This window comes from Acartia tonsa, chromosome 12, assembly GCF_053477335.1.
Source record: "Acartia tonsa isolate MP-2025a chromosome 12, ASM5347733v1, whole genome shotgun sequence".
NCBI lineage: Eukaryota > Metazoa > Arthropoda > Copepoda > Calanoida > Acartiidae > Acartia > Acartia tonsa.
The window spans coordinates 31,379,803-31,399,874 of record NC_137271.1 but is presented as its reverse complement, the minus strand read 5'-3'; the positions used below and the strand labels follow the sequence as shown (position 1 = coordinate 31,399,874).

General features: G+C 31.9%; 2 protein-coding genes and 1 long non-coding RNA gene across 5 annotated transcripts in view; 1 reads left to right on the top strand and 2 right to left on the bottom strand.

Annotated features, from left to right (window-relative positions):
* The window catches only part of LOC145333996 (uncharacterized), a 60,714-nt gene extending 59,495 nt beyond the window's left edge, over positions 1–1,219 (top strand). The window contains exon 26 of one of the 2 annotated variants that reach the window (XM_080179269.1): positions 21–1,219. In XM_080179269.1, coding sequence (XP_080035395.1) covers positions 21–249 — 229 coding nt within the window. In that variant the 3' untranslated portion in view covers positions 250–1,219. The remainder of the gene's footprint in view (positions 1–20) is intronic. The other variant, XM_080179271.1, reaches the window with a different exon arrangement.
* Positions 1,220–2,510: 1,291 nt separating this feature from the next.
* On the bottom strand, positions 2,511–7,795 carry LOC145333995 (uncharacterized). 2 transcript variants are annotated; one of them, XR_013884666.1, is made up of 3 exons: positions 7,695–7,795; positions 4,188–5,442; positions 2,511–3,398 (listed from the first exon to the last, which is right to left on the bottom strand). It is a non-coding gene; the product is annotated as an uncharacterized LOC145333995 (long non-coding RNA). The 2 variants fall into 2 exon arrangements; XR_013884665.1 differs by having other exon boundaries at positions 2,511–5,442.
* Positions 7,796–7,852: 57 nt separating this feature from the next.
* On the bottom strand, positions 7,853–17,999 carry LOC145333302 (uncharacterized). Its single transcript, XM_080178428.1, has 10 exons — positions 17,863–17,999; positions 16,663–16,704; positions 16,056–16,125; positions 15,202–15,327; positions 14,756–14,804; positions 12,885–13,000; positions 12,380–12,458; positions 9,905–9,996; positions 8,730–8,822; positions 7,853–7,874 (listed from the first exon to the last, which is right to left on the bottom strand). The coding sequence occupies exons 1-10, from the start codon at positions 17,951–17,953 to the stop codon at positions 7,853–7,855; spliced, it is 780 nt and encodes a 259-aa protein (XP_080034554.1). The 5' UTR covers positions 17,954–17,999.
* Positions 18,000–20,072: the final 2,073 nt, after the last annotated feature.

Below are 20,072 nucleotides of genomic sequence, written 5' to 3'. Positions count from 1 at the left end.
TTTGGATTTCACTTTTTCAGGAAGCCTGTGATGTCGTATGGTGGTATTGACGAGTCTAAAAAGCAGGGCAACCTACCCCACCATCAACCTGTCCAGGGAGCCTCCACCCACCCTGGCCACCAAGGACAACAACCATCCCAAGAAGCGGCAGCTGCCTCTTTGTACCCTGTCCATCAGCTGAAGCAGGCTGAGAATGATTCTCAAGTTGGATCCATGTTTGATCAGGATATTGGAACTGTTTATGTGTAGAACTTGGAATTGTAACCACACCGAATTGCGAATTAAGATTTTGTATGTTTGGTAAAAATGGGTCATTTTAATTCTGTTAGGTTAACTTAGGTTTAATACTCTCAATGAACAACTTAATTATATTAATAAAAAAATATTTTATCCTTTACTCCCTTATTTTATTAAATAATAATTTTAAGCCAATTACTATTCTTAATAAGAAAGAAATCCTCCAACATTTGTTTAAAATCTTCAAGAAATAAAAAGTTTGTTTTTCTATAGATATTGAATTTGAAGCTCAAATCTCCCTATGTATGCCTTTTTCGATTTTCTTGGCATCTTATGTATAAATTAAACAGTATTATTTGTAATTTGAAATATAATTAAATCTTGTAGGCCGACAAGACTTTTTTAGGTGGATTGTACAGCAAATTAGATGTATATTTGTACATTATAAGATTTCTTTTATTTAAGCTTTTTAAAGGCTATTGCATTAAGGGGGGGGGGGGCTTATATTGGATTTATCAAAACTAGCAAAACTTTAACCCTTAAACAAATCTAAAGAAGGGGTTCTTTTTGTTGATCACCATTATGAATGTATATCAATTTATCGCCGTACAATCTTCAGAATAATTCTTGTCGGCCAAATTGTGCTTCTTTGGATGTTTGGCATTCTTGTAATAATAACATGTTTACCATTCTTATTTTGCCATACAATAGTGTTACAATTTGTACATAATAATATTTATCGTATTTCATTCGAATCCGGTGGATAGGAACCGGTTCTTATCCATACGAAAAAACTATGTCTAGCATCGTATTACATCCAGCTTTCTACGAATATAAAAATGTACAATCATAAGATTAAAACCAGTTATTTTAGTCGGTGCCTTCGGCACCTCGGGGCTAAAAAAAAATAGTTTTAATCCTATAATTGTACATTCTATATCTGCGGAAAGCTGTTTATAATACGATGCGCGAAATAACTATTATCAAATCAGCTTTCTGCGGATAGTAAAATAATTTTTTTTTTTATTAATTCCAGTTTTGTTTTAGATTTTTATTTACTATGTATCCCAGCGGATGATAATCGGTTCGAAACGACACACAGAAAACTGTCCCGAATTTGTATTAATTTTGAGGAACAAGACTCCAGTGACGTCATATTTTTCTTTCCCGAAAAAGGGAAGGGGGGAAGAAAATCTCTTCAAATCTCTTTTTCTTCCCCCCTTCCCTTTTTTTTCTTTCCCCCTTCCCTTTTTCGGGAAAGAAAAATATGACGTAACTGGAGTCTTGTTCCTCAAAATTAATACAAATTCGGGACAGTTTTCTGTGTGTCGTTCGAAACCATACTAGAATAATTATTTGAAGTTTTCCATAGATATTAAAATGACAAAAAAAGAAAAAAAAAACAATTTTGTTAGCCCCGAGGGGCAAAAGTCCCGGTCTAACAAAACTGGTTTTAATTTAAATATTTGTAGAAAATTGTTAATTATTCGTTACGATACATGGTTTTTCCCTATGGCCCACAATCGGTACTAATCCAACGGATAATAATCGAAGTCATATTGAAAAATATTTTTCTTAAATGTGGTTATAGATTTTGTTCAATGTTCATATTTGATCTTACTTAGTCTATATGATTAGTCTATTTTTCAATTTAAATACATAATTTATTACATAATTACATGCTATTCTATAATTTATATTGTCCGTACGTCAGTCCCTAACGCTAATGGAGAAATGGTATGACGGTCGTGCTTAAAGTTAAAAAAGAATATTTATTTTTGTTTAACGGTTTCGTGATTATATGACCAATGAAAAATGGGTCATGATCTTTTGTGCTTTATTAATTATGAATGTTGTCATCCTTGTTTACTTTTATATGACGACGGAAACGTCTGCTCTATAACTTATTATGTCCGTTTGTCCACCCTTTTTAAATATCTTCTCTACTTATGGATGTTGTCATCTTTGTTTGGTTCCATAGTCTTCATAATCGATTTTCGTCTGCTCTGGTACTCTCCAGCTGGCTGATATAATGATACATCCTCTCCCCTTCAATTGAAGGAACCTACTGATCATTAAATGAACACTATATTAGCAACTTAAAATGATGACAAGAATTCCCCTGTCATAATATCCAAGTATTATAAATCCATTGTATTCATCAACACCAGTGAATTCTATTCTAATTATTTTATTGCCATATACAGTTGGGAACGCCAAACCAAAAGCTTACTACGTAGAAACATAAACTAGGTTTTTTTTTCATTGTGACATTTCATTGTGAGAGGGGACAATGGTCTTGATTGGTTGGTTAATTAAATTGAGTGTTCAAACGTTTCAACCACTAATTTAAATGTAAAGAAAGGGTAATTAATTGTGTATAATCATTCGGGATGAACATCAATTTATCGGTCATTGTCTTATCCCTTTAGATCCCAGCATTGAAATACAGTGGTCAGCGATGACATACTGAGATCTATATTAACATGTTTTTTACGTCGACTTAATGGCCAATATTTATCATTTTTACCAACAAATTTTGAAATTATCTATGTATTAAACTTTAGTTTCGCGTTTCCAAATTATGAAAACTTAAATTCATGTGTTTTGTGTTTATATATTTTCGAAATGATTATATTCTAAATCTATTACAAATAGATCATTTGTGATCACAATATGTTTTATACTTTCAATAAATTTATAAATATTTTTTGTCTATGACTATATTATGCATTTTTATAAATCGCAGCTACTCTATACTTGTCCGGCCTAGACTTTCAGCAAAACTAAATGCAAACCCCTTGCTTAAAAAAAACATTTTTTTGTTATTGCTGTAATACTTAGGAGAATTATAGTTAAATTACAATTAACTAATTACTAGTAATATAACAATACTTATACATTTTAATTTTAATTTAAATTCTAAAATCTAAAAATAATATTTAAGTTGGCTTGAGATCTTTTTTAACTTAAAACTTAATTTTCATTGTGTATTTGATTAAAAACATTTTTTTTCTCACATACAGAAGATTCACAACTGGTTTAACAACATCTTAAAGCATATATTTGCATTGACTATTAATTTAATTTATATCTTTTTAGGTGGGTCTTATAAAAGAAATATTTTTTTTTTATTGAAGGAAAGGATTCTAACCCTAAACCTTTTACATACTTGATTTAGGTACAATATCAATGACCACCAAAATGATGATAGCAGGTATAAGAATATCCTTAATTCTTCTAAATATACTTTTTTTTGGATTGGATTCAAACCCTAAACCTTTTTACATATTTGATTTAGGTCTTGTGGCGATGACAGCCAAAAGAATTATAGCAATTAGAAATAAATAGAAATTTCTTGAAGATAATGAGATTTCTAATTTCTTAGGCAAGAACTCGAACCATAAACCTTTTACATATTTGATTTAGGTCTTGTGGCGATGACAGCCAATAGAATGATAGCAAATAGAATAAAAACAATTCTTATTTTTTGTCATTGTAATTGCTTTAAAAATGAAGATTTCGAATTTCTAAGGCAAGGATTCAAATCTTAAACCTTTTACATATTGGATTTAGGTCTTATTGCAATGACAGCCTATAGAACGATAGCAAATAGAAGAAAAAACATTCTTATTTTGAAATTTCTTGAAGATATTGAGATTTCGAATTACTTAGGCAAGGATTCGAACCCTAACCAATTGTAATTTACATATTGGATTTAGGTCTAGTGGCGATGACAGCCAAAAGAATAGCAAACATAAGAATACCGGCTTTAGTTTTTCCAAATAATATGTTCATTTGTGGATGGGATTCGAACCTTTTACATATTGGTCTAGTGGCGATGATATTCTTTAGAATGATAGCAAATACTAGCGTAACTTTTTTTTTTTTTTGAACGCTTGAAGAAATTGAGATTTCGAATTTCTTAGACAAAGATTCTAACCCTAAACCTTTTACATATTTGATTTAGGTCTAGTTTCAATAACAAATAGAATGATAGCAGACATAATAATGGTAATGAGATTCGAACCCTAAACCTTTTACAAATTGGAATTAGGAATGATAGCAAATCAAAAAATAATATTTCTTGTTTTTTATATCATACAAATTGTTTGAAGAAATTATGATTTTGAATTTCTTAGGCAAGGATTCAAATCTTAAACCTTTTGCATATTGGATTTAGGTCTTGTGGCGATGACAGCCAAAAGAATGATAGCATATAGAAGATAATTCATTCAATTTTTTTTATCATTGTAATTGCTTTAAAAATGAAGATTTCGAATTTCTTAGGCAAGAATTCAAATCTAAAACTTTTACATTTTGATATAATTTTAGATCTTGCGGCAATAGAATGATAGCAAACATAAGAATACCGGCATTAGTTTTTCCAAATAATATGTTCATTTGTGGATGGGAATCGAACTCTAAACCTTTTACATATTTGATTTAGGTCTAGTGGCGATGACAGCCAAAAGAATGATAGCAAATAGAAAAGAATACATTAGTTCCAAATAATATTATCATTTGTGAATGGGATACGAACCCTAAACCTTTCACATATTTGATTAAGGTCTTGTGGCGATGACAGCCAAAATAATAATAGCAAATAGAAGAAAAACAATTCTTTTATTGAAATTTATTGAAGATATTTAGATTTCTAATTTCTTAGGCAAGGATTCGAACCCTAACCAATTGTAATTTACATATTGGATTTTGGCCTTGTGGCGATAACAGCCAATATAATGTTTTTATCATTGAAATTGCTTGAAAAAAATTAAGATTTCGAATTCCTTAGATTCGAACCCTAAACCTTTTACAAATTTGATTTAGGTCTAGTGGCGATGACAGCCAAAATAATGATAGCAGAAAAAAATTCTCTTCATTCTTCTAAATAATATGTTCTTTGGTTGATTTGATTCGAACCTTTTACATAATGGATTTTAATGGGTCTAGTGGCAATGTCCACCAAAATAATGATAGCAAACAGAAGAATAACATTTTTTCATCATTGAAATGCTTTAAAAAATAAAGATTTCGAATTTCAAAGTGAAGGATTCGAACCCTAACCAATTGTAATTTACATATTTGATTTAGGTCTAGTGGCGATGACAGCCAATAGAATGATGGCAAATAGAAGTATAACCGTGCTGGCCGCAATCACAATTCCAACAAAACCCTCTTCTTCAAGTGCTCCAGACCCCAACTCTAAAAAAATATTTTCGAGAATTAAGTATTTATAGCATGTATATATATGGAAGCTGCGGAAAGTGTCATGTATGACGTCATAAAAAAGGTCTAAATCCATCTCTTTTTTATAGGTTTCATTTTCCACTTTCGCTCGTATCCCGCATTTTGAAACGTATTTTTATGACGTCACACATGACACTTTCCAGTGCTTCTTATAAAGGGTGTGCAAAAAAAATGCGGACCTTTTTAAAATTTAGATTGCGCGGCTTGTGTTAATAGTAGAAAAACGTTATGCATACCATTAGAACCGTTATGAAGTCTATTTTTTGGACATATAAAAACGATTTCTGTGCTATGTATAGTTTAGGAGCTATGTGGTAAAATGTCCCAACTGGCTTAAAACTTCACTTCGGGTAAATCATTAAAGATTAAATTAAAGGGTATGCAAATAAAAATACGTACATTTTTAAAATTCTAATTGCTCAGCTTGTGTTAATAGTAGAAAAAACGTTATGCATACCATTAGAACCGCTATGAAGTCTATTTTTTGGAAATATAAAAACGATTCCTGTGCTACGTATAATTTATGAGCTATGTGGTAGAATGTCCCCACTGAATTAAAACTTGACTTGCGAGTAAATCATTGAAGATTAAATTTTTCCACTTTTCTCACATTTATCAATACAGCTCCTAAACTAAAAATAGCACAAAAATCGTACTTATATTTCCAAAAAATAGAGCCTATGACGGTTCCAACGATATACATAGCATTTTTCTACTATTCACACAAGCCGAGCAGTTTGAATTTTAAAAATGTCCGCATTTTTGCACACACTTTTTTTTATCTTTAATAATTTACTCTCAGGTAAAGTTTTAAGTCAGTTTGGGCATTCTTCTACGTAGCTCCTAAACTATAAGTAGCACAGTAATGGTTTTATATTTCCACAAAATAGACTTCATAGCGGTTCTAATGGTACGCATAACGTTGTTCTACTATTAACACAAGCCGCACAATTTGATTTTTAAAATGTACATATTTTTTTATATACTTTAATCTTTAATGATTTACTCGCAAGTCAAGTTTTAAGGCAGTTGGGACATTTTACCACATCGCTCCAAAACTATGCGTAGCACAGGAATCGTTTTTATATTTCCAAAAAATAGACTTCATAGCAGTTCTAATGGTATGCATAACGTTTTTCTACTATTAACACAAGCCGTGCAATCTAAATTTTAAAAAGGTCCGCATTTTTTTTTGCACACCCTTTATATGGAGCACCATTATCAAACTTTAGATTAGTAAACAATCTAAACATATCCTATTATATAAAGTAGTAAGTTTTTTTTTGTATGTAGCTAAAAATTTCGACAACTTCTAAACCTATTGAGTTTTCTTTTTTATTCGCATATGTCCAGGGGTAGTTTTAGGCTTTTATATATAGATTTAAGTTTTTAAATGGTTTTCTGCTCTTTCCTACCCTTTAAAATAAAAAGTTCTATAATTCGATGCTAGGGGCGCAACATCCTGATACTTTAATATATTTCTCATAATTTTGGAAATTACCATTCTTGTTAGGTATTAAATATGTGGAACTCGCATGACAATTCTTGCTTGATATAAACTCGTTAAGAAAATAAATTTATGCTTTTTAGAACAACACAATCATAAGACATTGAAATAAGGGTGATAATGAAAGGATAATTAATAGATAAAAATTATTGTATTTTATACCAACAAAGGGTAGTTCATTTGTTGCCAATTAATATGGTTGCATTCTTAAAATTCATTCTTTTTTTACAAGAATGAATTTGAAGATCAAAGCCTAGTATGTAAAAGACATACTTTACTATAGAATTTTTAGAACTACTTTTTTCACAAATATTTTGTTGGTGTTACTTATTAGGTTGTTCTAAGGATAAAATGGGTCAACTCCCAAAAGTATTTTCTTTTAACTGAGCAATGGTCACGTTTCTTATCTAACTATGACGAAGCAGGATGACGAAGTAACGCATTGACGTAAGGAAAAGCCATATTTATAAAATAATAAAGATATAACAGAATATAATTTAGGGCTCAGCAGCCGTGCGTCTGCCACGACTAAATATCAAATTTAAACCCGTTTTGGATGTATACATTGATTTTTTTTCAAATGTGATTGCCATATTTGGATAAGGTTTAGCTAGACTTACAGCTGATTATTGAAAAATTGATTTCCCTAAGGTTCTTTTTTTCCTGCTGACGCTCAGCTGCCGAGACATGGAAAATTTACCTAGAACCAAATCACAGTCAGTCAAGTTATTCCAAGCTTTACAAAACTCAACCTCTTCCAGGTTTAGCACCAGGTTGTTGTAATATCCACCTTCAACCCTGCACACAATTAATTAATTTGTTAAATTGTTATCATTTGATTTACTCAAAGCCATGAGGTTAAAGGTTAATGTTCACAACTCTGAAATTAGTAGATTTGATAGTAAAAGTATAAGTATAGATGTAAAATCCAAACAACTTTCTGCCCAAAGTGGTTGATACCCTTTTCGTCTGCTAGTATATTACTTTCTGTTCTTTTGTAGGAAGTCAACTGTTTTTATATTTCCAATTCTATTAGCTGATTTCAAATACTAGTTACAAAAAAGGGATAGTGTCTCCGATCTGTTAATAGAGTTACAAATAGCTTACGCCCCCTCTATTCTTGAACTTCGATGGTTTAATTTGAACGAAACACGCATATAGAGAACACATTGTGGCCGAAAAAAGGATACTTGAAGAGTAACTTTACTAAACATTAACCCACGACTGTGTTATACCACCTGTTCTTTATCGGGAAGGTGATAGGTTCGAATATCGGCCCTACATCTACTAATGACTGAACACTATAAAAATGATTTCCTACTGTAGCTATGTAAAGTGCGCGAAATAAATAGTTAGGGTTTGGTTAATGCCTGGGCATAAAACAGGCGCTTCTCATTTCAATGCACAGTTAGGACTTCTAGACAAAGATAGTGCAATCAAAGGGTTGGTTATCTGAAGGGCATTTGACCATATAATCATGCACACCATTAAGCAATATTTGGTTCATAGATACACCAAATTTAGATCTCTATGGGATAACTTATTATTATAATAAAATAAAAGGATGTTTGTCTGTACCGAAGGATATTTGACAATCCCCCCCTCCCAATTTTGTTTATCTTTAAAAAATCTAAAATAGAAAAATGGGTCATGGGATTCAACTCACCACCCGCCCAGGTGTCCCTAGAAGCCTCGAGGGTCGTAGCCGCTAGTCTTCAATATAAATGGAACTTGCCTGAAAGTGGTAACATTAGTGACATCCATCTTCAAATTATCCACTCTCTTCTCATTTCTGACTGACATGTCATGTAGGAGCACGTCCTTGGTACTAAAATGAAGTACGACTAAATTATACTAAATTATTGTACTTTGGGCACTAAAGGTATGTTCGTGTGTGTGTGTGGGGGGGGGGGGGGCTGCTTATTATAAAAGTCCCCAAAGTTTATAATAACAATTTCTTATTCGTCGATTTATTGGTTGGTTCATAAAGTTGGTTTTTCAAACGTTTCAATCACTAATTGTAATCTACGGAAGGGTTAATTTTGTGTATCATAATTTGGGATGTCCATCAATTCAATAGCCCTTGTCTTATCCCTTTAGACATAGACGTCCAAGAGGGGGGGGTAATGGGGCGATTACCCCCCCCCAACCGATTTTGGGGGTGGCATAGGCACCCCCAATTTTTTTTTCTTTTTACCCCCCCCCCCCATTTAAAATTTACCCCTACCCTGGGGGTGCCGTAGGCACCCCCAACCATTTAGGAGGGGGTATTTACCCCCCCCAAAATAAAAAATCTCTAATAAAAAAAATCTTTGCGCGCTTCGCGCGCATTTCTAATACTATATATTTAATAAAATTTAAATTTCCCCCCCCAAAAATTTTACCCCTGGGGTAAATTTTGGGGGGGGTAAACTTAATTTACCCCTGCCAACAGATTTCAGTGGGGGTAATTACCCCCCCCCCCCCAAGCAAATTTTACCCCCGGGGTAAAAATTTTGGGGGGGTAAAAAAAATTTACCCATACCCTGGGGGTGCCGTAGGCACCCCCAACCATTTAGGAGGGGGTATTTACCCCCCCCAAACAATTTTGGGGGGGTAAATACCCCCCCCCCAAAATAAAAAATCTCTAATAAAAAAAATCTTTGCGCGCTTCGCGCGCATTTCTAATACTATATATTTAATAAAATTTAAATTTTCCCCTGCCAACAGATTTCAGTGGGGGTAATTCCCCCCCCCCCCCAAGCAAATTTTACCCCCGGGGTAAAAATTTTTGGGGGTTAAAAAAAATTTGCGGCGCGCTTCGCGCGCCATTTTACTCCCCCCAAAAACGAATTACCCCCCCCCTAAAATTTTTTTACCCCCCCCAAAATAAAAAGCTTCGACGCCCCTGCCTTTAGATCCCTGACTTACTTGGCAATGTTAATCTGGATGGAAGTTTGATTGAAACAAGTTCTGCTGCAAACTTGGTTTCTGGCTGCACCTCCCTCCTCCCTGTTCAAATCCTAAATTTTATATATAAACTTGGTTTCTGGCTGCCCCTCCCTCCTCCCTGTTCAAATCCTAAATTTTATATATAAACTTGGTTTCTGGCTGCACCTCCCTCCTCCCTGTTCAAATCCTAAATTTTATATATATACTTGGTTTCTGGCTGCACCTCCCTCCTCCCTGTTCAAATCCTAAATATTATATATAAACTTGGTTTCTGGCTGCACCTCCCTCCTCCCTGTTCAAATCCTAAATATTATATATAAACTTGGTTTCTGGCTGCACCTCCCTCCTCCCTGTTCAGATCCTAAATATTATATATAAACTTGGTTTCTGGCTGCACCTCCCTCCTCCCTGTTCAAATCCTAAATATTATATATAAACTTGGTTTCTGGCTGCCCCTCCCTCCTCCCTGTTCATATCCTAAATATTATATATAAACTTGGTTTCTGGCTGCCCCTCCCTCCTCCCTGTTCAAATCCTAAATATTATATATAAACTTGGTTTCTGGCTGCACCTCCCTCCTCCCTGTTCAAATCCTAAATATTATATATAAACTTGGTTTCTGGCTGCACCTCCCTCCTCCCTGTTCAAATCCTAAATATTATACAGCATGACCCTCGAAAAAGTATTTTTAAGCATCTGCAGCCCATATTTCTCAATGAATTATCAAAAAATGTATATGTCCTTGTTCTCTGTAGATTTCCACATAAGTAGATATAAAAATATTTTTTTTTACATCAATTAACAGCTGAGATTTTTAGAGCCAAAGTTTTGAAAAAGTGGCTGAGGAAAAAGTAACTTTTCAAGAAAAATGTTTTTTTTTAAAGTGAAATGACTTGTTTTCCTCATAATTTCAATACTTTTTATAAAACTTATATAAAGATGTTTCCAAGAAATTTATTTCATGCTGAAAGCACTTTTTTCACTTGCTCTAAAAGGCATTTTTAGATTAGTGTAAATTGCAAAAACACCCTTACAGAATGAAATCCTATAAAAAATAGTAGCAAATTGAAAGTTTACATAAACAGAAATCAAACACTTTTTATTTTATCAAAATAAGTTAAAAAATCAAAAAGTTACAGCTACAAACTTTTATTAAACATTTAACAATTTAAATGTATTTTATGTGTCTTAGATTAATTTGATGAGTGGGCGTGAATTTATTGGTAAAGGTGGCGATAATCCTTCCGGTAATGAGCATAAATTGGGGAGGGGTTTATTTAAGGTCATATTAATAAGTGGGAGATATTATAAGATTTGAGGGAAAATGGTTATAAGAAAAATGTATTCAGCAAAATTTGAAAAGTAGTTTTTTATATGTAAAAGTAACGTTTTTTAATGCAATAAAAAATGTATCAATTGTAAACTTGCTCTTCTTTCTTATTTGTTTTTTAACTGGTTGATAAAAAGTAATATACTAATAAAAACTAAGAAATATTTAGCAATATCCAGTTTCTCAAGCACTTTTTCCAAACTTTGGCTTTAAAAATCTCGGCTGTTAATTGATGTAAAAAAAATATTTTGATATCCTTTGATGTAGAAAATTATAGAGAACAAGTACATATGAATCTTTTAATATTTTATTGAGAAGTATAGGCTGCAGATGCTTAAAAATACTTTTTCGAGGGTCATGCTGTATATAAACTTGGTTTCTGGCTGCACCTCCCTCCTCCCTTTTCATATCCTAAATATTATATATAAACTTGGTTTCTGGCTGCACCTCCCTCCTCCCTGTTCAAATCCTAAATATTATATATAAACTTGGTTTCTGGCTGCACCTCCCTCCTCCCTGTTCAAATCCTAAATATTATATATAAACTTGGTTTCAGGCTGCACCTCCCTCCTCCCTGTTCAAATCCTATATATTATATATAAACTTGGTTTCTGCCTGCACCTCCCTCCTCCCTGTTCAAATCCTAAATATTTAATACGTATACATGGAGGACATTATACTGCAATTTATAATTGCCTCAAAATACGATATATTATTCTCTTTTATGAAATCTTGATTTGTTATTCATTGTCTACAGTCTTATCCCGGCCTAATCATTTACTGTATGAAAACCCGCTTGTTATCAAATGCAGGATGTTCAAAAGTAAAATATTTATTAAGACGCTCAATACTTCCTTAAAATTTAAACAATCTCAACAACGGCGAGCAAGCGTGGTGTTGTTAAAATAGTCGTCAATAAGCTTAAACTTTCATTTTATTTAATTTCATAACTTTAATATTTAGGGAGTCAAGGGCGTTTTTAAAAAGTTTACTTATGCCAAAATCTTAATCTTGTTAATTACGTACAACAGATCCTTATTTAAAAGTTGCTATGCATCTATTATAGTGTAGAAGCAAAATTTTAACTTAAATGAGCCTTATTTAAGAGCTACTCTATAACTTACAATGCATGGGTTTTTGCAGAGCACCAAATCTCCACGTAGTAGTAGGCTTGAAACTTCAGGAGTATTGAATTCAGATTTACTAAAATAAAATAAAAACTCAGTAGAATAAATATAAAAGGATTTTTAGAGTTTAAGTATACAAGTCTGTTAGTACATTATAATATTGAAGCTTACATGATTAGACCAATAGAAACACAGCTTATGAACAACCCAGATATATCATTGATTAGATGGTGTATACATTTTGGTACATATGAGAATAAAAATAAACAAAAATCTTTATCTGCAAGAAATTTTTATTTTAGTAGGATGGACAAATGTGTTAGATTGACCATCTAGTATAATGCATCTATTGCCTATTGATTCTGCTTAACTAACAGTAGCCATTTCCTCTTTTGAAGATGTATTTAGGTACTTTGTAAAGTGCTTTAAACAAAAGCAAAATCTAGTACAGCAAATGAGCCATAAATTAAAAGGAATAAACGATTGAAAAATTGAAACTTACTTGTGAATATTATTAAAGAAGAACTTCAAATGTCCCCAGTTGAAAGGGCTGTAGAAATAGATATTGACAGAATGCAAATTTTCAAAGTGAAGTTCTTCAATCTTACTCAAATCAACCTAAATTAAACAACAGAGGTGGATTCTTTAAATAAAATTAGGATCGCTAAATCGGCGAGGGTCGCCAGATCACAAAACTTTATTTTGTACAAATATATCTATATATTTAAAGAAAGGCATTTAAAATTATAGAAGGGTATTTTTATTTAATTTTTGTAGATATTTTAAATGGGGTATTCCTAAACAAAAACAAAATCATTCTCATTTAAACAAAAACTCATTTTTATGATAGTAAAATGTGGTTTAATTTTGGTTTTTAAATTATTATTATTTACCTGGTATAATTTTTCTTTCTTTTAGTAATTAATAAAAATTCTAAAATCTTTCAAACAAAAATTAAAAATCTTCTAAAAATGATACCCGGGATATAAATGATCATACCCGGGAAATAAATGGGGTATTCCTGTCCAGTTTTTTGTTTAGGAATGAATATTTCTTACCCGAGGGAATAAATGATGGACCGATAGGTCATCTTTTATTCACGAGGGTAAGAAATATTCATTCCTAAACAAAAAACTGGACAGGAATATCATTCTCATTTAAACAAAAACTCATTTTTATTCTAGTAAAATGTGGTTTAATTTTGGTTTTTAAATTTTTATTTATTTTCCTGGTATAATTTTTCTTTCTTTTAGTAATTAATAAAAATTATAAAATCTTCCAAAAAAAATTAAAAATCTTCTAAAATCATACCAGGGATATAAATGAGATACCAGGGAAATAAAGGAATATTTACATCCACTATTTAAGGGGTTGTTTATATGGGAATGAATATTTACATCCACTATTTAAGGGGTCGTTTATATGGGAATGATTTTTTTAGAAATTTTTTACGAAAGCAATTTATGTGATACTGCGACCCTCACCGATTTGGCGATCCTATTTTTTTAAGAATCCACTTCAGTTATGTTAACAGATTAATAATTTGATTAACTAAAGGATAGTAAAGTATTATACATTATTTTTTTTAATGCATTCCAAAAAGTAAGATTCCCATTCGCCAAATAAAACTATTCTCTTTATTAAATATATAGGCAATGAAGCGGATATATGTTAAAAAAGATTTCATTATGTACTGATCAACTGACAATACAAATTATAAAGTAACTTGTTTTGAAGAATGCAAAATGATTGTATTGTAAATAATTAATGGTAGAATAATTTAAACAATATGAGTTTGAAATACTCAAGCTCACTCATTCATGCATGACATGCATATTTATGCGATAAATCAAGCCATTTTTAAATGTTGAAAATTGGCAGTTTATTTACAACTAGTGGCTTCGCCCCTAGCCTCTAGGGGCTTAGCCCCAAGAGGTATAATTACATCTTCTATTACTTACCCAGCAGAACGGATCACAAATTTTCGCACCTACCCAGCAGGAAAACATTTTGCGATTAAATTCGCGAAATTCGTAAAATTCGTAAATTTCGTAAAATTCGTAAAATTCGTAAATTTCGTAGAATTCGTAAAATTCGTAAAATTTTTTTGTTTTTGGGGGGGTTGGGGGTGTCCCACCCCCCAAGAAAATAGCTTAAAACCACCGCAGGACCAATAGGTATATACCCTGAAGAGTAGAATCCGATCGGTTCAGTGGTTACCGAGAACTTAAGCTTCAGACGGACAGACATCATTCTACTTTGTATTATAGATAAATGTTGTTGCAAATATAGGAATTAGATAAAGACATAATAAGTAATAAAAAATGTAAGTTTGACTTAAACAAGGCATTTGATACAATTTCAATTAGTTACCTTAGTTCTGCTGTCAATTGTTCTGAATTCCATGAAGTCAATTTTAAGTCTAAATATATGATAATTATAAATAATCAAGTATATAAGATAAGTCAAATCAAGCAAGAAAGAAGGTGAGGTGGAATAATAAATATAGATAGATAGAAAATAAATATTAGCAGAGTTATCAAGATATATAGATTATAGATATACAATTACAAATAAATCTCAATGATAGCAAATATTGAATTAGATAGCTAGAAATAAAAAGATAGCAAATGATCTAAAGTACAATTCTGGTACAGGAAACATTCAAAGATAACTTCCTAGATGGAGAGAAATATAGCAAATATAGACAGCTAGAAAGATATCATAAACTCATGAATGGATTTTCATTTACTGAGAGGCATTTAGAGATAGATATTAAAATATCAAATGCTTAAAAGATAGAAAGGATAGAAATTAACCTGAATGGATAATCCGTACAATTGTGGTAGACAACTTTAGTAATAGGAGGCATGGAAGTATGTTCAACAGTTCTGTTGTGTACCAACATCGTTTCTTTCAACTGTTGACCAAAATTGTGTCCAAATCTAAAATATTTAATTAATTTTATTGTTTTGTTCATAAGATAAAAATTAAGTGACATCATCCAATTCAAATGACCAAAGGTAGGCTAATACACAGTCTAAATTACCAATGGCAGGACAGTATACGTTTTAATTGACGAATGGTAGGCCAATGTGGGGTAATTTTCTATTGGTACAATAAAGAGCCTTAAAATTTCTGAATGGTACTATAATACCTTTTAAGTTTCCCCACGTTATTAACATATATACACGTATATAACCCAAACTGTGCCAATACTTTTGCTTCTAATATCAAGCATTTTCATACAGAGAGAGAGGAGACTGACTATAGGCTGTTTTTTTACATTAGTCCCCAAAGTTTTATAGTAACGTTTTCTTATTCGTTGACTTAAAAACTTTGGGGACTTTAGTGTTTTTGATTGGTTGCTTCATTAAGTTGAGTGTTCAAACGTTTCAACCACGATTTGTAACCTACAGAATGGATAATTTTGTGTATCATCATTGGGGATGTACATAAATTTATCGTCCATTGTCTTATCCCTTCTGATCCCTATTCTCATAGCTTAATTTTAAATCAAAATAATTTTTCAAGCATAAATTATAGAAAAAGCTATAGGGTACTCAAAACAACCCTCCCATTTCATATAACCATCAAAAAGGCGTATTTAAGATTGACTAAGATTAACCCTATTCTCTATGCGTCAAAGCCCTGCAGGGTTAGATACACTTACCTTGTGCTGTAGAAGGGAACTCCGAGATTTGGGTTGGGACCTTTGTTCATTATTATGGCAAATGGATCTCCTAAATTAAACATTTTTCCCATAAGTATCACAGCCACAAAAGCAAATTATAATCAATGCGTTTAACAATTTAGTTAGGTTCCAAATTTACAATTCAAAAAATTATTTAAATTCATCAACATGACAAACAATAATGTTATAGTCTTATAATTCAACGTTGATTTTGGTTGACAAGGAGACCGCAGGCCCCAAGCCTAATTTTGTCTGTTTTAGTTTAATTTTAATAAAATTCACACACACATCCTGATGCTTAAGATTATAGGAAACTTTTAAATATTTTTTTTTTATCGCATTGTATTATAGACAGCTTTACGCGGATATCAAAATGAAAAATTATAAGATTGAAACAAGGTTTGTTAGCCCCGGGGGACCTAGGCCAAGGATAACAAAACTGGTAAATATTTTATAATTTTTAAAAAAATTCATAGAAAGTTTTCTGTAATTCGATGCTATTCATGATCTTTTACTATGGCAGGATACCGGTTCTAATCCAGTGGATATTCATCGGTTTCGAAGCCATACTGGAAAAAAGATTTACCTGTCCCCCCACATGTGCAATAGATCGTTGTACTGTTATCCTCTAAAAATATAAATTAATTTAAAGTAAGATAAAAACATTTTAAAACAATCGATATATAACATTTGGATGTTGCACCAGATTAATAATTCCCTTCCCCTCCTATTTGATGGACGAAATGACTTATAATTAAGGTCTATATTAGCAACATAAATTGACGACAAGTTTTCCAATGTCAATATATCCACGTATTTTATTAATTACGTTTTGACGTAAAGATAAATTCCTACTTAAAAATTTATTGACTTTCTCTCAAAATGCTAGAGAGCAAAGAAACACCCCAACCCCCCCTCCATCCCTATTCAAAATAAGGAAGGATAGTTATTTTTATGTAGATATGGTGTTAATACAGTGTGAATGTGTCGATATTATGTCAACCAGAACCACTTTTTATAAAAGCAATATATTTTTATAGTATTTAGTCTGGCCTATCATTGGTCATTTGTTTGACGTCATTTTTAAAGGCACTATAAAGATATTCCAATATAGTCAACTATCAAAATAATATTTTAGTCGAATATATTGCATTTAAAATTATTTTCAATTCATCTTAAAGTATGGGGGGGGGGGGTATCTATGCTCGGCTAGATACTTAGAGAGAAACCACCAAATTATGTTTTAAATAGTTTGTTAAGAGGGGATTTGTAAGAAAAGATTATCTTTAAATTATCAAACTAACTACATAATATTCTATATATAAACTAGCAGCTGCGCCCCTAACATCCAGGGGCTCTATATTGAAGGTATATGGAAGGGTAAAAAAATAGCCTACAACCATACCTACCCGGACTATAAAAATAAAATAGCCTAAATCAAACCCGAGAACTATAGGTAGCTTCACTGTAAAGGAGGACCAATATATTTACTCTTATAGCTTCAACTCTAAGGGCACTCTAAAACATTTTACTCTAATATCAGTGTACAACTTTTCTATTTGAAGGAGTAGGGAAGTGTGTCAATCAGGGAATCAGCTTATACCAATAACGAAATTAATTTGGAAAAAATCACGAAACCTGTACCTTGTTTTCAGCTGTCGTTTGGGGGCAACATATAATAAAATTGACGACCCCTCCATTTCCCCTCAAAAATATTATTTAGGATTTATTTCACTTGTTGGTTATACCTTATACCTGCATTGGAATAAATAAAACTATTGTTTACCTATATCACAAACTGTTCTTTTAATTTTGTATCCATTGGCTGTAATTATCAGGGAAGCTGAACAAATCAACAAAGTCACAATTCGAGACATTTTTTGGTGGATTTTTTTTTGGATTAGCTTAACATTTTGTCTAATTTATAAGATCGCATTCAATTTATTGTATTACACATGTATAAACATAGGTTGACCTATATTACTGAATAAGTATACACATAGTAGCTAGAATAATAAATCTATAAATATAGGTGTATAACCCAGACAACTACATGGATCAAGTGTTTCGGACTTTTTTCGTATACTAGCAAATTACTTTCTGCACTTTTGTGTCTTAATAGTCCTGACGCTATTGGCTGATATCCAAAAACCCAATTGAAAGTTGGCACAGGGTCCATGGGGTGGGTCATACATACTTAACCTCTTCTTCCCCCTCTATTGTTTTACTCTACTACTAGAATCATATTTGAAATATAAATGTATAGCTTCTAACTTATCATAACTTTAACTTATAGGTTTGCACATAGTAGCTGTATTATTATGGAGGTGTTGGGGGAAAAATAGACTAAAACCATCACCAGAAACTTTCCTAACATGGAAAACTAAATTGGTTCAGTGGTCAAACAGATTTTAATGGACACACAAATAAAAACTTATTACTTTATAATATAGGATGACAAACGTAAAAATCAAATAATACATACAAAAGTTATTTTTATTAACTCTGTACTTTGATTTCATTATAATACACAAATAAATAAAAACAAAACGTCGTTTATTTAAAATATGATTTCTGACATATAACTAGCTCACTTTATAGTAAACTTATTTAATCTCCAAAGAATAAATATACCAAAGATTAAAAAAAATATATTTTTTTATTTCACCAATAAAACATGTTTCTGGGTGTTATAAGCTTGAATTCACGTAAATATTGGATCCTGAATATCACAACAATAACATTCGAGGCTGCTCCTCTCTCTCTCTCTTTCTTTCTCTCTCTCTTTCTCTTTCGAACTCTCTATTTGTCTTCCTCCTACTTAATCTATATTGGGCCTACGGAAGGCCCTTAGAGGTTGCTTGGAATTTTTCTCTTTTCACCAAAGTCAGCTTGATAATGATTTTTTTCTCATATGATAGTTTCAATCCAAAATAGTATCAAAAAGTAAATCTTTATAATGAAACTGTATAAAATTATTCCAAATGTTGGAAAGGTTCTAAAAGCAAATTCAGAAAAAAATATCTTAATTAAAAATAGAAAATATTTTTAGATATTAAACTATTCTAAACTTAGGAGGCTGTTTATTTCAAGACTTTGTTATAAAGAGAAGTTGTACTAAAAAGGATACTTTTACTAAGAGCAAAACTTTTCTACTATTAGAGTCGGTCTAGACGTTTGTCCGTAGCTCTTGTCCCATTGATTATTCCAGTATTAAGTCAAACCCCCATATACAATTATATCTGTAACAAGGATGACAACATTCATAAAAGCGAAGCGCTGAAACGGTAAAACAAACGGACATTAACACTTGTATAGTGTCAGAACTGAATAATCATAATGTAAATGTATAATAGTCGATGCAAAATTGTAAGTAAATTTGTTGAAAAAAGGCTTGATACAGAATAATGTTTATGGACATACTAACATTTTTAGGACTTAATTATAGAGTTGCTTCGCTTATAATATTGTATTTTGTTGTCCCAGGAATCAGTATACAAAAAATCAAATCAATCGGATGATAAGATTACATCAAAATTTGTTGTTAAAAAAAAGTAAAGAATCAACATGTTTAAAATGGACGTACGGACATTTTGGTAATGGTTATAGAGTTGCTAAATCGTACCTAACTACTATAGGAATGACTATGCAAAGTTTGAAATCGATAGGACAATTTTAACATGCTTAAATTATCGAAAAAAGCTCTCCGTTACTTACGGACGAACGTACGGACGGACGGACAAACGGGCCGACCCTAATTATAGAAAAGCTTCGTTTTTAAAAAGAAAAAGTAAAAAGGCAAGTCTTGTAAGTCAGTAACGTAACCTATCAGCGCTTTTTTGGTATCCCCCCCCCCCCCAAAAAAAAAATGGCTTATAAACCCATGGACCAATGAGAAGCTACAGTTTAAAGGAGAACCGTATCGGTTCAGAAGTTACCGATATCCTTCGGTACAGACAGACAAATATCCTGTTATTTTCATAAAAGGATAAACGT

What these genes read in the sequence shown, in the direction of transcription:
- LOC145333302 (XM_080178428.1), bottom strand. Translation starts at nt 17,953, where the DNA reads ATGTCTCGAATTGTGACTTTGTTGATTTGTTCAGCTTCCCTGATAATT. An exon ending in TGTACGGATTATCCATTCAG is followed by an intron (nt 14,805 to 15,201) that starts GTTAATTTCTAT and finishes TCATATATTTAG; the next exon opens with ACTTAAAATTGACTTCATGG. An exon ending in CAATTGACAGCAGAACTAAG is followed by an intron (nt 13,001 to 14,755) that starts GTAACTAATTGA and finishes TGTTTAATTTAG; the next exon opens with GTTGATTTGAGTAAGATTGA.